At 26.6% G+C, this 22165-nt stretch overlaps 1 protein-coding gene across 1 annotated transcript; it reads left to right on the top strand.

Annotated features, from left to right (window-relative positions):
- Positions 1 to 1767: 1767 nt before the first annotated feature.
- On the top strand, positions 1768 to 21478 carry LOC129975872 (ATP synthase subunit b, mitochondrial-like). Its single transcript, XM_056089128.1, has 8 exons — positions 1768 to 1905; positions 4034 to 4076; positions 6723 to 6936; positions 8454 to 8645; positions 11476 to 11601; positions 13439 to 13516; positions 15270 to 15371; positions 21314 to 21478. Exons 1-8 carry the CDS (start codon positions 1875 to 1877, stop codon positions 21374 to 21376), a joined length of 849 nt encoding a protein of 282 aa, XP_055945103.1. The 5' UTR covers positions 1768 to 1874; the 3' UTR covers positions 21377 to 21478.
- Positions 21479 to 22165: the final 687 nt, after the last annotated feature.

Below are 22165 nucleotides of genomic sequence, written 5' to 3'. Positions count from 1 at the left end.
AGGAGCTAAGAGCGGGCCACAGGTAATTCGATTTAAAAATGATAAGTAAATGTGTAAAATATTCAAATATTTTCAATTACAAAATATTAAGACATAAATATTAAGATAAAATTAAGGCTTTGTCAAGAAAGTATATATTATAAAATATTAGAATAAAATGAACTCCTTTGGCTAGGGATGACGTATATTTTCAGAGCGGTTATTACGTAACCAATATCAAAAAGTCACAAATACAAGTGATCAATACTTTTCAAAGAGGGGTGTGATTCAAATCCTAGATACGATCATACTGATGATATTTCGATTACAGGTTTTGGATCATGATAGAAAGTAACAATCGATACGATATCACTGAAATTTGCCGGAGCGGTGACTTCACCGGAAAGTAACAATCGATACGATCTGTCCAATGGAAGCTCTCGAAAGAAATCTGGATTGAAAAGTGAACGGACCGGTTATTGGAATTATCGTATCGTATCATTGAATTGCATATCACTGAAATTTATAGGAGCGGTGATTTCACCGGAAAGTGCGAGGCTTCACTGGAAAGTGGGAAGTCACCGCTCGATTTTACGGGAGTGATCGATATTCGTATTTGATGATGCACTATTCCATACAGATTATTTTTAATTGCTCGTCACATGATTGACATTGATTACATATACTATGTTTACTGGTGGCGCCATCTATTGGTAGAATATAGGACAAAAGTAAACATTTTAAAGAAATGACATATATTTTTAACTCATCTTTTCCAGAAAATGGTTCTCTCTAATAAATAAATAGTTTTGAGAAAAAAATAAAATTTAAGAAGTTAGCTGAAACAGATAAATTAATTCAATCACACGTTAATTAAATTAGTAAATTAAGTATTAATTACAATTAATAAATTTTATCTTTAATATTAAGTAATAATTTTTAATTAATAATATGATTGAAATAACAGATATTTGGAACGCATATTTAAAAATAACAATAGCAATATTATTTGTTATTCAAAAAATCGTGGATTATGCATCTCTACCTTTGGCTAATATTCCTCTCAAATGTCCCTGTTTCTATCTGTTTATATTCGTTAATTACATTAATGCATAATAAGTATCGAGAATCTGTTTAAATATTATTGTGCATAAATAGGGTTGTCGCGCAATCTTGAGTCATAATAAATAAATAAAAGCATCTACATTTTTATAAAGCTGCTACAATAAAGGAATTCTCTAAAATAAATCATTAACATGTTCATTAAATAAAAGATGTGTTTAAATGTGTAAATAAATTTTTCATTTTTATTTTTATTTTTTTTTTATTTTTTTTTTTTCCCCTTTCTTTTTTTTAATGAGATGCACAATGTACACTGGCTAGGGCCGCAAATGCGAAATACCAGTAAAACACGTTTCATTATCGATTCCAAAAATATTTAAACTATTTTTTTCAATTGAGTCTAAATAAAATAATAGTTTTTTTTTTAAAAAAAAACATTTTTGAATCGTTATTTTCTATCCAACTTACAGTTAATTCAAATATAATTAATGTGGAATTTCTCATCTTAAAATCTTTCTTCCGAACTTGTCATTAGCCCTTTGAAATGACTCTAGTGTGACACCTTACCTTAGTTACCTTAGTTTTACCTTAATTACATTAGTTTTTTAATTTATAAAATATAAAAAACAAAGCGTTTTTTAAGAACTTCTTAAAAATTATTATAGATTGACTTTGATTTTTTTAATTTCTAGTCCTGTCTCTAAGCCTTTATATCAGATTTAATTTTTGTTTCCAATTCGAAATTAAAATTTGGCTGCACGTTGTCCATCTAGTGGCCGATCTCAAGGTGAATTTGGGTAATTTATTTACCGATTGGCAAAAAATTTTCGAAGATGTTTTCTAGAGCTGTAGTTCTGCAAAAAGGTATATTTAGTTTAGGAATCTTGCATTCCATTTCGTTCTCATTCTGTTATTTACACTATTATGATAAATATGTTTCCATGTTAATAGCTCATAAATATTATCTTTGGTTTTATTTATATCAACACAGTTCAGTTTATTTTCTTATTTTAAATGTACAAAAATAATTTATTGTTTATAATTGCCGACAAAGCAAATGCACTGTATGCAAAATATAAATGTTGCAATTATTTTAGATAAATGTAGAACATCATCATGTAAAGAAGGTGCTCACAATAATCATGCCATGCCTCTTGTTATTAAATTATTTTCAAAATCATGCGAACATGATATGTTCAAAAACAGATTTACCAAAGTAATCATGTTTATTTATTTAGAGAGCCATGAAATGGATTAATATAAACAGATTACTAATAGATTGAAAATTAACTGAATTCAACTCACTTTAATCCATTTAAATGTTTTTAATTGCATATGCTATGGATATACATCAACATATTTCTTTTTGTAATTTAAGTGAAGACTTCGTGACATTTATATGCTGAAATTTATGGTTTGTTTTATTAAACAGAACTTAATTTCTACTCCCAGAGTAAGTATTGACATTAGCTTATAAATATAAGATAGGATGGAGCTCAAGTAATACTTGTAACATATTTATTTCTAAGAGGCTCTTTTCTTTTTTGAGGTAATGATACTACAATATGAATATTATTTATCAGTTTTGAAGTTGAAATTACAAATGATATATTGGTAAATCAACTTTAACTATTTATTGGGTTAGTTATGAAATAAATTTTATGTACATGGAAAGATTGTTTTGTTTTGTTTTTTCCACTTTTCTTTCTTATCATTTTTGATGGAGTTTACAATCTCAGATTTTTTTCATCCAACAATAAAATTTTAAAATTGTAATCTATTAACTTTTCAATTAAATATTTTCATGATTTATTTTCCTGAACATTTATTCCCAGTTTATATTATAGTGGATTAAAAGTGTTTGGCTTAAAGTGACTTTGAATTATCAATGTATTTTGAGTATTAACTGGCACAGGTGAAAATTCTTTTTGTTTTCTTCAAATTATAAATAAAATTTTCTTAATTAATAAAATTTCTAATCAAAACTTTCTATATAAAATTTAAATTAAATGTTTCATGGATGAAAATATATACTAAACTATATAAATAATGGTAGGTTTATCTGATTTAGCATCAGAATTTTATCTTTATTTTTTTTATTCTGATCAGCATTGAGGTGTATTAGTGACCTCTTTCTGATTATTATCTCTATTTTTTTTATCTTATATTATTTTTCTGCTACTGTACACTCCCGATTATCCGCGGAATTGGGTGGCGCGGCCGCCGCGGATAACAAAAATCGCGGATAATCCGAAAAAAGCTAAATACGGGTATAGCAAAAGAGAAAACAGTCATTCCAACTTTAAAAAATCGTTTTATGTACAATAAAATGTAAAATAAACAGCATGAAATGTTTAACTAATGCTTAATATTTTAGTATATCACTCAAAACTAACCTAAAATGCATTTTGTTAATGAAAACAGAAAAGTGCTTTGTACTTACGAGAGGCGTCAAGGATACACAGAAAAATTAATACATATGTACTGTTTTAATACTGTAATGTATTATGTAATTACAAAAGCATAACTGTAAAACTACACCTTTTTGAAGAAATCAGTCATTTGTGTGTACTTCTTCCTTTGAAAGCATTTTCTCTTTGTTTGGAAGCAAAAAAAAAAAAACTTAGTGCTGCAGACACGGATAATCCGCTCCGTGGGTAATCAGGAGTCTACTGCACTATGATTTAATGATTGTTCATTTATTAAATATTAATAAATCACTTTTTTGTATGCAGTTAGTAATATTTTCAAATGTTTAGTATCATTACAGTTCCTCAATCTCTCTATAATTTTAGATGGTTTTCTATGAAATACGAATTTATTAATGAAAATAGTTTTTTGTAAAGCATTTTTAACTCCTCTTATTAAAAATAATTTTGACCAAAAATTATATCAGCGGATAATACTTTATTTTATGTTGCAGCAGTAATTTACTAATCATGTTTTTCTTTCGAAATCAAAAACTTAATGTTACTTTTATATTTTTATTTAGGCATTCCTAATGCTGTTGCAGTTCGCTGTTTAGGACCAACCTTGTAAGTTCACAATTCATTTTTTTTAATATTTATATTCACTTAGTTTATTCAATATTAACTTTTATGGCTCTTTTTATTTATGTTGAGATATATTAATTAATATAACTGAGAATTGTAAGTATTCTTATTGATATAATGAAGCTTTTTTTTTTTTTTTTACCATAGAAATAATTTAATGATTCTTCTTATCAGGCATTAATTTTATTCTAAGCTTGTAGAGTTGTAATTATAAAAAAATATAACTTATTCTAATTTCCATGAAGTAATTGTGTTCTCTTTTGATATGTCATATCTGGATCACAATTAAAAACCTCTAGTACACATTACCCAGACTATGCAGTTTGTAAATGCTCACGTTGTATGGAAATTTGTATGGTAAGAGAATACATTTATAGGAAATTTTCAAAAGAATCATGCTTTCAATAAAGAGTATGATTTTTAAATTTTTGATAGCTTATTAAAGATTGAGAGTGTAATCTTGTAATCTATATTTCCGGATCTGATATAATTTGATTGTAAACATTTTAATTGTTAATTTTCTTGCTGTTATTTATTTGCAATTTTATTGTCTATGCATATGTTTTGTTCGAATGCTTTTAAAATATTGCTTCCCAAATTGTATCTAATTATTTTTTCCTAAATAAAATTTTGCATTTACCGGAAAAAAGTTTCTTTACTGCATCTGTTGTTTTGAAACATGTAATTATGGAACAGATATGCTAAAGAAACAGAAAAGTCTTTATTCTTTTATATAATGATTAATAAAATTTATATAAATGTATATTCTTATAATAATCCTTTCACTACTTAGTCAACCGAGCCCAGCCATGAAAGTACTATACTATGTGCCAATTACTGTTTCAAACAAGGGGTGTAGGATGTAAAGCAAATTTTCACTGAAGATGCCTCACTTTTTATCCTGAAATCATCATTTGTGAAAGAAATCAACCCATTATAGAACTTGTATAGCTGTGTTAGTAATGAGAGAGTTAAAAGCTTTTCAGGAATTCCCCCCCCCCCCTGCTTAGTGTTTCTTACCAAAATTGTCTTTAAAATATTGCTCTCTTTGCAAATATGGAAAATACTTGTAATAATAGAAATTTTTTGTTCATTTCAATGGAATGGTTAATACTTTAAATAATTTCTCAATGGACAGCAGTTACTTTCAAATTTATTGTTATCAAAAATAATTATTTCTGCAATCTTTTTGTTTTAGAAATTGATATAAAGATAGCCAGAAATATCGGATTTTTTTCTTTCTTTAGTTTTAAAGAAATTTATGTAAAGATGTAAATTCATGTCTGTCTTTTCAACAGTTAATTGGATAATTAACTTATATTCAATTCATTGGTAAAAGTTTAGTTTAGTGTGCCCTTGCTGCTCAAGGATGCCAAGTCGCAAATAAAGATAACGGACAAAATAAACAAACACTTCTGCAAAGCAATTATGGTCACCACTTTGTGCATTAAAATTATGATCTTTATTGATAAGTATTTTATCTGTGATTTTTTTTTTTTTTTTTTAAACTTTTGGGATCACTATTGCTGCTTATTGTAACAATTTTGAAATAAAGAAGTTTTTCAAACTGGCTGCATTGGTCTGTTGTGTAGAGTTGTGTAAAATTTAGAGCATGAGATGCCTTCGGATCTGAGGAAGGCACCAGGCAGAATTTTTTGACTTAAATAAAACATCCTATGGCTTCACTAGCAGCGGGATCTTAGTAGCTTCGATAGCCGATAGAACAAAAGGACTGTATTGATAACAGGAACAATACATAATCACAAGAAAAGAAAGAATCAAGCCATTCTCCATACGAAATTTCAAATAAGCATCTTTTCACAACTTCATCAACTATATATATATATGAATATATATATATATATACTTCCACTCACCCTTCCTTCATTCTTCAAAATATTTCGTGCCTTCTCTTTCACCACACATCCATTCTTGAACAATTAGTGACATAACGAATTACCAAGGCAACCGTCAGATCAGAAAAAGAGTTACGAAAAATACAAGGAATTCCATTGCCGACAATTTCTTAAATTATTAATTCAGACTATTTCTAAAACGCATACTGACAGTTCAGTTTTGCAAAAGAATAAATATTTTCTGTTTATATTCACATTAAAAATAACATTAGTTTCTTATTAGCCATAAAAAATTAATTATTGTGCAAAACTTAATTAAAATATTTAATTGATATTTTTTGTTATTTTTAATTTAACATTTTTCATAAAATAGTTGTAGTTTATGTTCAACTGAATCACTGTAAAAAGTAGTGAACAAAACAGCATTAGGATTGTTGAGAGATTGTTTCTTTGGGTTAACATACTGGTGAAAACTCGGGGGCACACTTAACTACACTTCAACCAATTCATTTACATATAAATATTTCATCGTATCCCCTTAACATGTGATGTCTTAATAGCAATTGCTATTTCTTAATAACAGTTGCCTTAAATGGTTTTAAAGATATGAAATTATCTTATGTTAATATATTTTTAAAAAATACATTTTAATCTTATAATTCATCATTTTAGTTGCTTTTGCTGAATACATATACCTGTGTATATGAGGCTCAGTGAAGTAATTTTATTTTCTGATTTAAAAACTTCGTAATGAATTTATTTCTTTATATAGTTTTCAAAGATCGGAAACTACAGCACCTGCACCTGCAACCACCAGGACCCAGGATCTTATTGCTCATAAAGAAAAAATACAAGCTTTATTGAAACAAGAATTACCTAAACCTTATGATGGGCCTGAACGAGACTTAGTTAACTTCCCTCGTCGTGTAAGACCTGAATATCCAGGAAAAGTTCGAATGGGATTTTTGCCAGATGAATGGTTTACGGTATTTAACTTTTCTTTCATTTATGTTTTATGAGTAGTAATATGTAAAAATTATTTCAGAACTATTAATATTTACTTAATTCAAAATAAAATATCCATAGTTTTAAGATAATTAAGTTTCTATATTAGTATTTTTACTGTTGGTGAATTAAGATAGATATATATTGTGAAAATTAAGATTATGTCATTTTAATTTTATAATTGACATTTTTATAGAATGTCTTACTTGTTCTTAACCAAAAGATATTTTTAATTATTGTTGTTTTTTTAGTTAGAAGTTTCTACTAATGTCTTTATCTTATTTTAGAGTATAATTTTGGAAAAAAAGCTATCATATAATCCATTAAATATAGTTTAATATTTATATTAAATATGCAATTATGATTATTTGAATTTTTTTACAAAAATTATTCAGAACATTAAATATGGGATACATGCCATATTTACATAATGTGTCTTGATCTTTATTTTTATCATCTTTACAATCTAAATTGTCTTTTTTAATCTTTGTAAGCAAAATATTGATGAACTGTTTAGAAGTTTGCCTTTGAATTCAGTATGATTTTTTAAAAATGTTTTTGAAAGATCAAATTTTCTGATCAATTTTTCACTCGCTTTCTATTAGAATGGTGAAATTATATGCAGTTATATATTTTTATTAATATTGGAATATTTAAATATTATTGAAACTTATTTGGTTATTTAGTTTTGATTTAATATGAAAATAATCTCATAGTAAATTTAAAAAACAAATTGTTGAATTTTATAATTTTATTGTTGAATTATAAAATGTTTTAAATACTAAAAAGTCGAAAGTAATATAATTTTTTTAAAAAACAATTATATATTTATGTAGAAAATATTTTTATTTAAAATTAATTAATTTAATATTTTTATTTAATATCAAATTTCTTAAACACATAAAAGGTGCTGTAAACAATATAATGTAGGGATTAAGCTAACAATAAATATCAGTTATCAATTTTGGACATTGGTGCTCCACCAGGAGTAATTCTGCTAGGAGTAAGATAGATGATTTTTCAAATTCTTTGTTAAACAGTAACCTCTGTCTTATTAGATATATATGCATCCTTCTATTTCTCTCCCCCTTTGCTTAACATTTTGATTTTAATTCTTTAGTTTTAATTCAAAACATGCATATTCATTACCTATATAGCTAGTCCAATTATGCGGATTATCCACTTTTACTGTGAAATCTAATTCAGTTGCTAATAAGGGCGTATTGTATCGCTAAACATCTTTCATCCCCCCCCCCCATTTTCTTGCAAACAATGTCTCTCCTGGCACATGCATGGATATACATAGAGCTTCCATCTCTTAAAATAGTCAGTATTTCACTTATTCATTTAAATGTCTCTGTTTCGCATAACAAAAATCTTTAAATTTATTTTAATGATTAAGTGTTTGAAGTGTATAAACCAAATTATTTTTTATTATTAAGAGACTGTTTGAATGACATTGTTATCATTTTTTTTTTTTTTCTATTACATATTTTAGTTTTTCTACAAGAAAACTGGAGTTACTGGTCCATATGTCTTTGGAGCAGGATTGTTGACATTCTTGTTATCAAAGGAGTTATATGTGATTGAGCATGAATTTTCCACAGGAGTTGCCATATTTTTGCTTGCCTACACTGCTGTGAAGAAGCTAGGACCATCTGCAAGGAAATGGCTGGATGATGATTTTGCAGTAATTTTTATTTCTTCTTTAATGGATATTTTTATGTTCTTTTTTGTCTGATTTGTCAAAATCATTACTTAATTATAATTAGTTAATAGTTTGTATTTTTAAGTAAACTTGTTACATTAAGTGTACAAGTTTGCTTTTTTCACCGTAACTTGAGACTTTATTCTTAAAAAGTTATTACCTATTCAGGATTCAAAGTACTGTCCAACACTAGCTATTACTTTTTTTTTTTTTTTTTTTTTTTTGCATTTATCAGATACCATCTTGGAAAAGAAAAAATATTTTTTGAGGTGATTCACAAATCAATCATTTTGGGCTTGCTTCATAAGATTGGAAATGCTGCTCGCCCAGGCCATGTACCTTTTATCAAAAGAGATGATAGACAGAAGAAGCAATGCCTGAAGAGTAAGGTGGATGGGGCATGACCTCCCGTTAGTTTTTCCAAGTATGCCTTGACCAGTCTTGAAATATGTACCCAAGTATTGTCATCTTGAGGATAACTTTATCATGTCTCTATTTGTACTGTCACTCCTTCAATACTTGGTTCAAATGCATCAGTTGCATTTGATACCGATCCCGTATGATGGTTTCTTTGTTTCATCAGTTCGTACTATGTCATATCAAGCTAATCCTACTAAATGCAGAGCATTAATTAGTTATTATGAACATTTGTCTGAAGTGTTGAAACCACTCACAACATCTTCTTTCACTAAGAGCAGACTTACTATAACTTTCGAATTTTCAATGTGCCTCAGCTGCAGTTTTTAAATGAAAGCGGAAAATGCTTCCTGTAAATGGTGAGAATTTGGCTTGAAAGCTGACATCTTTGATCTAGAATAAATTTATGAACCAGACACAAATCTTCTAATATGATTATGTTGACAGTTGCCCTAGCCTATCTGCCTATTTCAACCAGCACTTACGTTGCAGCAATCTATCAAAAACAGCTGAAATGAAATTGTAATCTAATATTATAAACAAATATCCAAAATTAGATTTTTTATACCTTTTTATATTGTTTATCTTTCCACAATTGTAATTTTTAAATTCGATACTATTGAACTTTTGTTTGAGGCAGTATTGTATACTTTAAAGCTCCTGCGCCTTAAAAAAAATTAATTAAATCATCAATTAAATTTCAAAACATTGCAGAGGAATCTTTCAACAGATTCTTCCCCATTTTTAATTTTGTATTCTTTTAAAATTTTTATTTGTAATTGCAAATATTATATATATTGCAGGTGAACAAAACTGGTTCATTATGTAATAAATTGAATCTTCATATACAAGACCTCTTCTTTGTCCTTATTTTTTAAATTGCCTTTTCAAATCAAGTGGATTTTGAGGAATAAAGATGTACAATTTTCCTTTAATTCTTGTTAGGAGGCATGAGAAATGTATTTAATTCATTTAAATCCATACGACAGTTTTTTAATTCTAAATTGCAACATCAAATGAGGTATAAAAAAAAACATTTTGAGTTTTCAAACTTGCGAACGATTACTGTTTCGGATTTGCACACTATTTGCAAGTAGAACCAGTTTTAAATCATCTGGACTTGAAATGATTCCATTAAAATTTATAAAATATTTTTTAACTCGATTTCCTTTAATTCTTAGTAAATTATTTATTTTTAATCTCCCAATCTGAAATTGCTACAACATTTTTTTTAATAGAAATATAAATACCTCCCTTTCTTGGGGGAAAGAAAAGATATGGACGGAGAATTAAAAAAAATTCTTGTTTAAGTGGAATAACGTTAAAATTTTTATCATTTTATGTAATTTCTTTGTTTATTCATCTTCAAAATTATGCAAGCTTGTAGTAATTCTTTATAATTGAATTAGCACTGAGAAAAGATGATGTTGATCCTGAGGTATTTTAAAGGTAGAATTTTAAAGAATTAAAATGTATTTAGATATCTAGAAAAATTTTATAAATTATGGTATTAGTTTGCATTGCATTATTCGTTGAATTTTCTCATGAACAATGACATTTCATTGGCTCGCAAAGAAGTAATGCTGAAAAGCTATTTAAAAAGTTACCTTTTAATATTCTAAATTTTTTAATGCATTCTTATAGAATTAATTTTTTAAAGTGTTAAATGAGCAAACTAATCCACTCATTAACAGCTTCATTAAATTAAATCTTTTTTGTGCAAACATGTGTTATTCCTAAATATACTATTTAATAACTAAGAAAATTATTCTTTCAGTTACCTTTATTTGACTGTTTAATTTAAACCAAGAAGCATAACAAAGAACTTAAATAATATGTAGTAAACAAGTTGTGTGAGTAGTGAGGTGTACTGATTCTAATACAAATTCACTGTTGACAATTCTGAATATTGGAGAAAGAAGAAATTAGAAGAGCATTTTATAAACTTCTCCTAGATTAATGATTGGTCAGTTTTCTTGTTTTTGTAAGTTTTCAATATAGTTTTTACAATTCCTTTTTTCACTATTTATATAGTATTTCAACATGTACAGAAACCAATATTTAAAACAAAGAGAACCCTGCATTCTGTTTCAATTTGAGTTGTTTTTGTTAATTAATAGTAATTTTTTTGCTTCTGATTTACTATTTTAAAATATTAAAAAATTCTTTAATTATGTTAAAATTTCTGGCAAAAAAAAGAAAAAAGATACTGGTATTATTTGCTGAAAAAAAAAAATTCTGAAATAACAGCAGAAAATAATATAGTGGACTAGTTGCCATTGATGTTTTTCTTCTAAAATTTCTTAATTTCTGAAATAAAAATTATGTTCTGGTTAATATTAATTTCCTGTAACTCAGCTCTTGGATTTCTATATATATAATATTATTTTTAAAGAAAAATGTTGCAGACATGGAGAACCAAAGGAAAGAAAGTATTCAAAATCTTGAAGGTGCTATAGAAAGTGAAAAGAAAAATGTTTGGTATGCTGAAGGTCAAAAAATCCTCATGAATGCTAAACGTGTAAGTATCTTTAAATTACAACTTCAAAAATTTGTCCAAAACTTATTCTCTCACTCTTTTTTTTTTTTTTTTTTTTTTTTTTTTACAGTAATTTGAAGTTTATAAGACTATAATAAAAATTCAATTTATGCAGAAAATAATTTAATTAAAAATTGATATAGAATAAGTACAGCTGAAGAAAATGACAGTTTCTAAATTAAAAATGGCAAGGATGATTAAGTTTTAACATTTAATACATTAACTACTAATTGTTAATTATTAACTAATATGATTAGTAAACAAGTCACAAGTACTAAAAGTAAAAATTTTTACTAGTCACAAGTAAAAATTTTTACTGTTTAATATAAAGTGATAAATAATTTTAATGAATGAAGAATATACAAATCTTTGAAAACAATAATTGTTTAATTAAAATAAGCAATACAATTCATATCTTATGTGCTGAAATATTTTTAAAAACATTTATTGATTCATAGAATAAAATGTACAGCGGTATGTTATGGAATGAATATAAAGCGTTGAAAAAGGTCTACAAATCACAAAATGCTAACTTAATCAACAAATCTAATGTAACTATCAAAATATTGTTTAAAATTTTTTAAAAAGTTGATGTTAAATTAACCAAAATATATTCAGATAATAAAACTTTTTTAACTCTATGCTAATTGAAAAATTTAAGTGGCAAGATATATATTAGTGACAAACACAAATCATAAATGTTAAAAGTAGACAAATTCTACTGTTTCGTCGTTTAAATCATCTTCACAGCTTATTCTGTATTATTTCATAACTGAAATATTTAATAAACTGCTTCTTGCAGAGATATTCATTAAATGCCAGATTTAAAATTCAAGTCATTAAATCATAAATTTTTCTGCATTATCTGCATTTTCCATTTTATCATTACTTTAGTTGAAATAATTCACATTTCTTCCAGTTTTAAATCATGAGAAGATTAGTTAAATTTTCAAAACTTTGAATTCATTTTTATTGTTTTTAGAATCTCTGCACATCAATTTGTATGGGTGTTATACCACTGAAACATTTCGGTTTTGCTTCCTTTTTTTAATTTTATTTAAATTTATTGTTATTTTAAATTATAATACAAAAGAGGGAACAAAAGAAAAGAAGGTCAATAGAGCAGTTTAAGGCAACCATAAAGCTTTTCTTCTAATGATTTGATATTAGTGAAAACATTTAAAAGCTTCTGTTTAGAGAGGATATTTAAAGCTCTGCATAGCCTTGCTTTAAAAGTAGAAAGAGTTTATAATCATAAAAATTATCTGCCAATAACATCAGCCTTATTTCATGTGTGAACATGCATTTTCTAACACTCAATACTAGAGCCAGATGAATGTAAGCACTAGGTTTGCATATACAAACTATATTTGAAATGCAAATAAAATTATTTTATATATATATATATATATATATATATATAAAATAGAAGTTTCATCATCGTTTAGAATAATATTTATCTTACCTTACAGAATTAAGCTTTATTGCCTGTTACATCAAAAGTTAACCATCTGGGCTTTCTAAAATTTCAGCCTCTTATGCATCATTGTTCCTAAACATCCTATTGCTTAAAGCATGACAAATTGAATATGTGTAAGAAGATTAAGAAAAGAAAATGTGGTATAAAATTTTAGTGAATATGTAGTATTTAACCTTTTTATACAATGAACGCAAAAAAAAAAAAAAATTAAATGAATTGTAAAATCTAAAAATGAGCAACCATAAATCCTTTTACGATATTAAATATATGCATAAAAATACGATATTAAATATATGCACCCTTCTTTTAACATAATTGTTTTTGTTTTTTTTATTGTAGGAAAATGTACAAATGCAGCTTGAGATAGAATATCGAAGACGTTTTATGCATGTTTATGAGCAAGTCAAAAAGCGTTTGGTGAGTATTCTGCTTTTATTTTTTTTTATCTGTCATTTATTTCCAGATGTGCCACACATAATTTATTATTTTAAATAAATTTTATAAATCTGGTATTGATCTTAAAATTGTTTTTTAGGTTTTAAATCTTTTTAAACCAATCAGTTTTATTTTGCAAGCCATTTTATTTTCTTAGGAGTAAAATGGTTAATGTTCAAATAGAATTTTTTTTCTTTTTTTTTTTTTTTTTCTTTTTTTTAGTATTGTCTATGTTTTATTATTTTAAAATAAAAACGTGTCATATTAAATAAATTCATATTTAAATCCTTTGTTTACTATTAGGAATGAAATGAATATTCACTCATTTTTAAAATTATTATTATATTATTGTTTTGAGTTTGTATTTATCTGATATCATAGGAAATGATAAACATTGTTATTTGGATATTTTAATTATATCTAAATTTTTATGTATATAATTTTTGTGTTTGAATTCATTTTGTAAGTCTGGAATTTTATTTGGTTAATATTTTAATGTAGTTATAAACTGATATGTATCTCTTGAATTTTCGTGAAAAGCTTTCTTAATATTCTTTGAGATTTGCTTTCATTTTTATGTACAATGTTGCCATATTTTAGCTAAAAAAGTGTTATAAAGAAAGACATTAATCTTGTCAAAAAAAAACTATGTGATTCCTTTAATCATTTCCTTTAACTATTAAAACAAAATAAATCCAGATTAATATGCTTTTCAGCCATATTTGTTACTGTTTATGAGATTTACCTATAGCCCCTTTGAAAAGTTAACGCACAGCTTGTTTTCTAAGCCACACACACAGACAGAGAGATGCAAAATTCGTTTGTTTGTTTCTTTTAAAATAAAAAGTTTATTTATATGAAAGAAAATATTCAAGCAATTAGGCTAAAGTTATTAAAATTATTTCTATTCTAATATTTTAAATGATTTCCATTTTAATTTGGGCACATTTTTTTTAAATTTTACCATAATTATGTAGAATGAAATAATTGATTAAATTGTACAAATCAATACCTGTAAGTACTTTTTATGTGTTTGAATCCATGAATAGAAGAAGAAAAAAAACTCCTATTAAAAAAATTTTGTTCTACAATTTCAAATGATATTATAATAATTGATTTTAAGAAAAGTAATGACAATGAAATTTGAAAAGGAATATATATATATATAATATATATATAATACACCGCAATTAGATTTAACTAACTCTGGATCATTGGACACTCCACTTTTTTTTCAAACCATTTGCTAAATTGACCTACCAAATTGAGCAAATTGCAAAAATTAATTTGAATGATAACACTTAATTATCTACAATCTACCAAAATTATGTATGAAGAATTCTTAAACTCATAGATTATGTACCCTTGTTTATTCATTTTTGAATCATTGACCTAATTTTTAATATCCTATTTCATATAGAGAAAAAATATCAAGTTTAATTTTTTTATCTGTTCTTTTAAATTAACCAATTGCTTGTTAACTTTATAATAATTGTTGATTGTATTTTTCTCTTCTTAAATATAATTTCAAAATAGATCCCTTCCCCTCCTTGTGTTTTCAAATATGGCCTTCATGTATGTATAATATTGCTTAGATTTGTCAAAATTTTTCCTGAACACAAATTTTTCTAGATATTTTAGAAACTGGTTTGTTTTAATTCAGAAATTATTTCAAAGTATTTGGGTTTCTTTTGATCCATGCATAATTCAATATTTTTCTCCTCCATTTTTCTAGGACTACCAATTGGATCTTGTTAACACAAAAAGAAAATTGGAACAAAAACACATGGTTGATTGGATTGTGAATAATGTAGTTAAAAGCATTACTCCTCAACAGGCATGTATCTTTTTTTTTTTTTTTTTTTTTTTTCCCCTTGCAAAATCCGATTTCATTATTGATTAGTATTGCATTAAAAATCCATTAATATATGGTGAATAAATAATCCGAACTCTCTAAATGGTGGATTATTTCAAATTAGGGACTAAAAAATAGCATTATCATATGGCATAAGCCATCCTTTTATGTAGCTTATACTTTGAAATTGAAACAATATTTTATACATGACAATTTAGGAAAATACTTAGTCTGCTTCTAGTAAAAGTACTTAATCTGCTTCAATAGAATACTGTGAATTTTATTTCTAATTGAAAAATACCTGTTTGGCACAAAAGGGATTTAGTATTTTTCTTATCATGAAAATACTTTACGTTATTGCAATCTGTATTAGCTTTATGCCTGTATTAACCCTTCAACCGGCTGGAACGTAGAAAGTCGCTCCATCGTGTCTCTTGAATACCGGCTGGAACATAGGAAGTTGCTTCCCGCAAACTGTTTTAAACCCGGCTCCGACGTAGAAAGTCGTCAATGCTTTCCCCCTTAAATGCAATAAACGGGGTGGGTCATCTGCTTGTTAAGGTCATTTTGTGGTTTTTACTGACAGTTAGAATTTGGGTGGTCCCTCCAATTAGGGGAATGCACTCCCGAGAAGAGGAAATAACGTTTTTTTTTAAGAATTCGTGATTGCAGGATCGATTTCTGATATGAGCTGTGTATTTCATTTCTGATTTGAATATTTCATTACGCCACAAATTTGAGGGTAGGGAATCCCTCATATTTACATGTCATAATCATGTTTACAGTTAATGTATATGATTAATTTGCAAAAAAGTACGTTTGAACTTTTAATAATACTTTTATTAAAATGCAGTAAAATATAAAAAACAAATCCTTATATAAAATTTTAAAATTTATTTTCATCCCAATTATTAAGCAAGACAAATATTTATTTATAAATGTAATTTTAACTATTGCTTAAGCTTTGTATATAGATTTTGGCCAAGCATTTAATACGTAATAAAAGGCAAATTTGAAAATTTTTGGATCTAATTATTTATTTTTTACTGTTTAGTGTGAGTTTTTAGTAAAAGCGTTTTTAATTATTTTTATAGACGTTTTTATTTAAAGTATTTTGATAAATGTAGTTACTGTTATTCTACAATTGTTATTCTATTCTCTTTTACTGCTTAATATTATTTTTTATTTCACTATTTAAATACAAGCGTTGTTTATTGCTTTTTGCAAATCATATTTGTCTTTCGTTTTTTTTTGGGGGGGGGGCTTAGGTAATAAATAACCGCTTCTTTTATAAATCTAAAAAATATTTTTTTAGAAATTATACCTTTAAAATATATAATTCTATTATAAATATATATTTAAAATCTCTATAAAAAATCAAAGCACATTCAAATGGGAGGAAGAGTTGTGTCTTGTGACGGGCTGCGAAAAGCGTAAATGAAAAAAATTACTTGCTAATAATAAGGACTATTAAAAAAAAATTTAGCATATGAAAGAAAGAAAATACATTTAATAAATGGAAAACATTTATTTATATTATATTCTTCAAAATTGGATGATGAGTATGATATTGCTTTGAAGAATAGAATTAATGAATGTATCTGTGCAATTATAATTATTGCTTTGCATTAAAACAGCATTAGCTATTTAATGAAATTAAATAAATGCATTAAAGGTTGATACGATTTCTAACTGTTTGAACGTATCACAATGCTGTGGATTCAGAACTTTTTTTTATCTATGGATCTCGGTTCCTTTCAATTGCTAGTATTTGGTAAGAAAATCCATGTGTTTCTCTATGTGAAAGTAGTTTTTCGGCTTGTTTGCATTGTTAATAGAAGTTTATTGATCAAATCAAGCAGTAAAATGTCGGTAGGTTTAGTGCTTAAAGTTGCCCAAGTTACATTACAAAGAGAAGTGTTACATCTGGTGACAACAGCCTATTCAAGGAAAATTAATGTCTCAAAATGGGTTATATGGGAACATAACCCTCTTATGGGAACATGCTCCAGGCAGATTGTACAGTAGAAGTACTTTTAATACGAATCTTGCATTGAAAGGGGGGATATTTTCCCTTGCTGGGCATTCAGCAAGACAAGAATTAATTCTTGAAAGATGTTCTGAGTAGTTCTTTTAATCTTTACCATTCTTGAAATTTATGAGTCTTGGATTCAAAAGATTTAATTCACCACTCCTGAAAGCGCTGTTCTTTTTATTAAGTTAATGTGGGTATTATGGCAATAATCTATGAAAAAAAGTTTTTAAGCTTTGCTCTTTAATCAGTTTTAGATTTTATGTCAAACAAAGTGTGTGCTCTACTATTTTTGATTTTCATATCCATTAAAGTTTTTTTTCATAGAAGATTTAAAGACGTATTTCTTAATATATTCAATAATAATTAATGACTGAAAAGTAAAATAAAAAATTCGAGTTCTCTGTTCACTAATACAATGCCAGTGGGTTTTCTTACTAAATTTGTTATTCTGGTTGAAATTCGGCTATTGATCAGATACTACTGCAGATTATTTCCAATAGAAAAATTGCTTCCTTTAGGAAATTTATTTCTAATGCACTTCCTAAGGCCAATCCTAATAGCAATTTTCAAAAATGAGCTAAAAATGTTTCACCAATGCTTGATTCTGCATTTGAACTTTATCTAAAGTACAGTACACTCCCGATTATCCGTGGAATTGAGCCGCCGCGGATAACAAAAATCGCGAATAATCCGAAAAAAGCTAAAAACGGGTATAGCAAAAGAGAAAACAGTCATTCCAACTTTGAAAAATCGTTTTATGTACAATAAAACGTAAAATAAACAGACGGAAATGTTTAACTAACGCTTAATATTTTAGTATATCACTCAAAACTAACCTAAAATGCATTTTGTTAATGAAAACAGAAAAGTGCTTTGTACTTACGAGAGGCGTCAAAGATACACAGAGAAATTAATACATATGTACTGTTTTAATACTGTAATGTATTATGTAATTACAAAAGCATAACTGTAAAACTACACCTTTTTGAAGAAATCAGTCATTTGTGTTTGCTTGTTGCCTTGGAAGCATTTTCTCTTTGCTTGGAAGCAAAAAAAAATTAACTTAGTGCGGCAGGCGCTGATAATCCGCTCCGCGGATAACCCGCCCACGAATAATCAGGAGTCTACTGTATAACAGAATTTTTAACAAAAGCATACCACTGAAAGATACTCAACATTAAATAATTAGTTGGATCATATCTTGATATCAACAATGGAAAAAAATTAGGTTGAAATGATAGAAGCAACAATGAAGACAATTTAATTTCACTTCCATAATGAAATATATTGATGTAAAATATACTTAAATTCGATAAATTAATATACAAATGTCAAATTAATTAATTTATTTTCCTTCGAATTACCACGGAAAAATTTTAATTAAAATTTTTATTATGCTTTAAAAATTAATAATTTACGAAAATAGTAGCGTTTGGATTTTTTAATAGCTATTTGTGAATATTATTTTTGCTTTGATAAAAAGTAGTTACAGATGACAAGAACATCATGAGACATTTAACATCATGAGATCCCGATGAGTCATCTGTGACTAGACCACCAATAACTTGCTGCTTTACCACACCAACATGATTCTCCGACCAGTCTTTGCTAATTAATTCTATGATGTAACAATTCAGGCTTGTCTGTATTTTTCTTATATATATAAAATAACATATATATATTATTTCTGATTTAGCACAACCTTCTTAATATGTAATGTCATTGTTAAGCAAATTTTCTCCCATCCAATTTTTGTGACTGGAGGATAATATCCTTTAAATGAAGAATTTCTGCCCTTCTTCCACAAACTGGAAAAACTATTACAGATTCATTAATATCTATAATTTGTTTTATTTTAATGAATGTGCCAAAATTTGTAGCAAGTATTTTTATTGTTGCAATGAAATAAAAACCTTATTTTTCACTCACGGGTTTTAAACGTTGTTGAAGTTATGATTACTTACTCTAGATTGTTTTTCATTAATTTTATTGTGCATCTATCTTTTGAAATTCACATGCAGCGAAATTCCTTATAAATATTGCCAATGAAATTCGTTTGAATTGTTCAGAAATGAAGAGCATGGAAGCAAGAGTCTGAAAGGGTAATTCTTAATTGTTGGACACATGCAGCTAAGTCTCATTTTTATCTACGAGATAATTTACGAATTTTCATAAAAAATCACAATGTTGTAACTTAATAAAATGGGTACAGTTGAAATTTTGATTTAATTGATTGAGTTAGATGAAGGAAAGTTTCTGCGCAATATTTGTCGGCAGAGAAATGCATGGATTTATGAAAATATTTCTGCACTGACTATGAGTCATTTTTACCAAGATTTGTGACAAGATTAAGATGATATAAGAAATTGACATTCAAAATATTCACTTATTAAAAATATGAATGAAATGAGGATATTTATCAGATATAAGCTTCATGAGTAAATGGATACACTATGTTTTATTATTTTAGTATTAAAATTAACTTTAAAAATATATTATTTCAACTTATTTTTTAATTATTTCAAAATAGGATAATAAGTCAAAAATATTCAACTTAATAATATTTTCATCAACATATTATCAATAAAATATTCACCTACTATATATTGACAAAAGATTGTTTTATTATTTTCAAAACTTAAAAAAATGAAATGAAAAAAAACAAACAAAAAAATTGTATAAATTTTTATTTATAATTTTCAGTAACAGATTTATATCCGAAATGAATGTAGTATTTTTAAATTATTAATAATTTTTTATAATTTATTTCAATTAGGAAACTATAAATCATGCTATTTTCATTTCGAATACCAAATATGTGAGTAAAAGGCTTACAACTAAAAATTAGAAAAAACTTAAGTAAAATTCACTGAATGTCAGTAAAAAGAATGTATTATATTCGTAATGCAATTTGATGAATGATAATTCCTTTTAAATAATTTATTAAACAAATTTTTCTATTACTAATAAAAATTTATAAAATCATATTGCGGATTTTTTTTAAAAAATTTATTTTTGAACAAATTCTATTTTCTGCAAACATTGCAGATTAAAAGAGAAGTTCTTAGTTCTCAGAGCGAAAACTAACTTCTTAGTTGAAAAACCGCATGACAATTGCCCTGCGTCGACAGATTTATTACTTGATTGATCAGTCAGTCCTATTCAAAATCCCCGGTGTTTAGGGGGTGGCGATGGTCGAGACGTGGGAAAGTTTACCCCCCTGTTGTTAATGGTCAGGGGAAAGCAAAAACATACCAGGCCAGTTTAGGAACGTTCTGCCAATTTCTTTTCTAGTAAATTGTGTTCAACCTTTATTTTGACTGCGGCCGTTTTAAGAACATTCTTAAGCTGGACAGCCGACGCTCGATGGGTTAATTTATTAATCTATATTTGATGAATATTTAGATAAAGAATAGAATATAAATTAACATTTTTTTGCAATTTATTTATTTAAAATTATTAATTATTAGGTAAGAAACAAAACAATTTGTCTCAGTTTTGCATTAAGAAAAATGTGTATGTTTTACAAATAGTAAGAATTGAGACCAGCTGGTGAGGGGGTATATCAAAATATGCATTATTCTTTTTTTTTCTTTATTTTTTTCTATTGTAGAATTTGAAAAATTAGATGGGGGGGATGTTGTTTGTTAATTTGATTTTTAATAAGACTTTTGTGATAATTGTACTGCAACATTACTTTTTTTTTTTTCTTTCTCCTTTTCTTATGCTCAACTGCTTTTACTTTTTGTGTTAAATAATAGTCAAGTGTTTTATAATTCTGTGACTTGATTATCTTACATGCTTATTTGGATATTTAATTTAAATTTCTATGAACTTTTAGATAATAGGAAATTTTACTTTTGAACTTAATCATGATTTTTTTTTATAGGAAAAAGAAGCTTTACAGAAATGCATAGAAGATCTAAAGGTTTTATCAGCAAAGGCACATTGAAATACTGTATAGTTTAAAACATTGTTTCTAATTTCTGACAATTTGAAATTTAGTAAGAAATAATCTATCTCAGATGATGATTAAAAATTTACTCTACTGAAATTCATTTTTCTTCAATTTATGTTCATCACAATTTTACCATGAAAATTATAGATATTTAATGTAACCTAATATTCTTTGAATATTTTGTACATCAACAATATTGGAACCAAATAAAAATGGTTTCAGTGAGTATTTCATATAAATTTATTCTTGTTTTCTAAACAATTTTAAAATTTGATTTCTATAAATTAAGTATGGAATTATTTGGCTTCTGTAAAAAATAAAAAATAAATAAAAAAAAAATCTTATATATATTTAATGTGGAAAAGGTCAGTTGCTTGAAAAATCTACCATTCTTTATAATTATTATGTTTTACTTGAATATTCAGATACAGATAATCAACTTTACAGTTACTTTAATCTGAACTAAATGTAAAACTGTTAGGGGAAGAATTTTAGCTGCAATCTATTTTATTGTAAAGATGAGTGGATTTGTGACATTAATTTACACTTTGAATTTACCAAGCGGCAGATTCAGATTATTCTGACATATCTATGTTGTATCAACACTCGCAGCTTCAGCTGTCTAACTGCTTTTGGGGAAAATAAAAGTAATGCTATGCAAAAATGTTTTAAGCTAATTTTTTTCAAATAGTATAAATTACTAATTCAATTTTTAAATTGATTGCAAATTTATGTTGCTCATTGTCACAAGTAAAATTTTTACTACTTAGCAGCTGCTAGTCA

The sequence above is a fragment of the Argiope bruennichi genome, chromosome 7, assembly GCF_947563725.1.
Source record: "Argiope bruennichi chromosome 7, qqArgBrue1.1, whole genome shotgun sequence".
In the NCBI taxonomy this organism is placed as follows: Eukaryota; Metazoa; Arthropoda; class Arachnida; order Araneae; family Araneidae; genus Argiope; species Argiope bruennichi.
This window is presented reverse-complemented; position numbering and strand designations above follow the sequence as displayed.

What these genes read in the sequence shown, in the direction of transcription:
- LOC129975872 (XM_056089128.1), top strand. Translation starts at nt 1,875, where the DNA reads ATGTTTTCTAGAGCTGTAGTTCTGCAAAAAG. An exon ending in TCCTCATGAATGCTAAACGT is followed by an intron (nt 11,602 to 13,438) that starts GTAAGTATCTTT and finishes TTTTTATTGTAG; the next exon opens with GAAAATGTACAAATGCAGCT. An exon ending in AAAGCATTACTCCTCAACAG is followed by an intron (nt 15,372 to 21,313) that starts GCATGTATCTTT and finishes TTTTTTTTATAG; the next exon opens with GAAAAAGAAGCTTTACAGAA.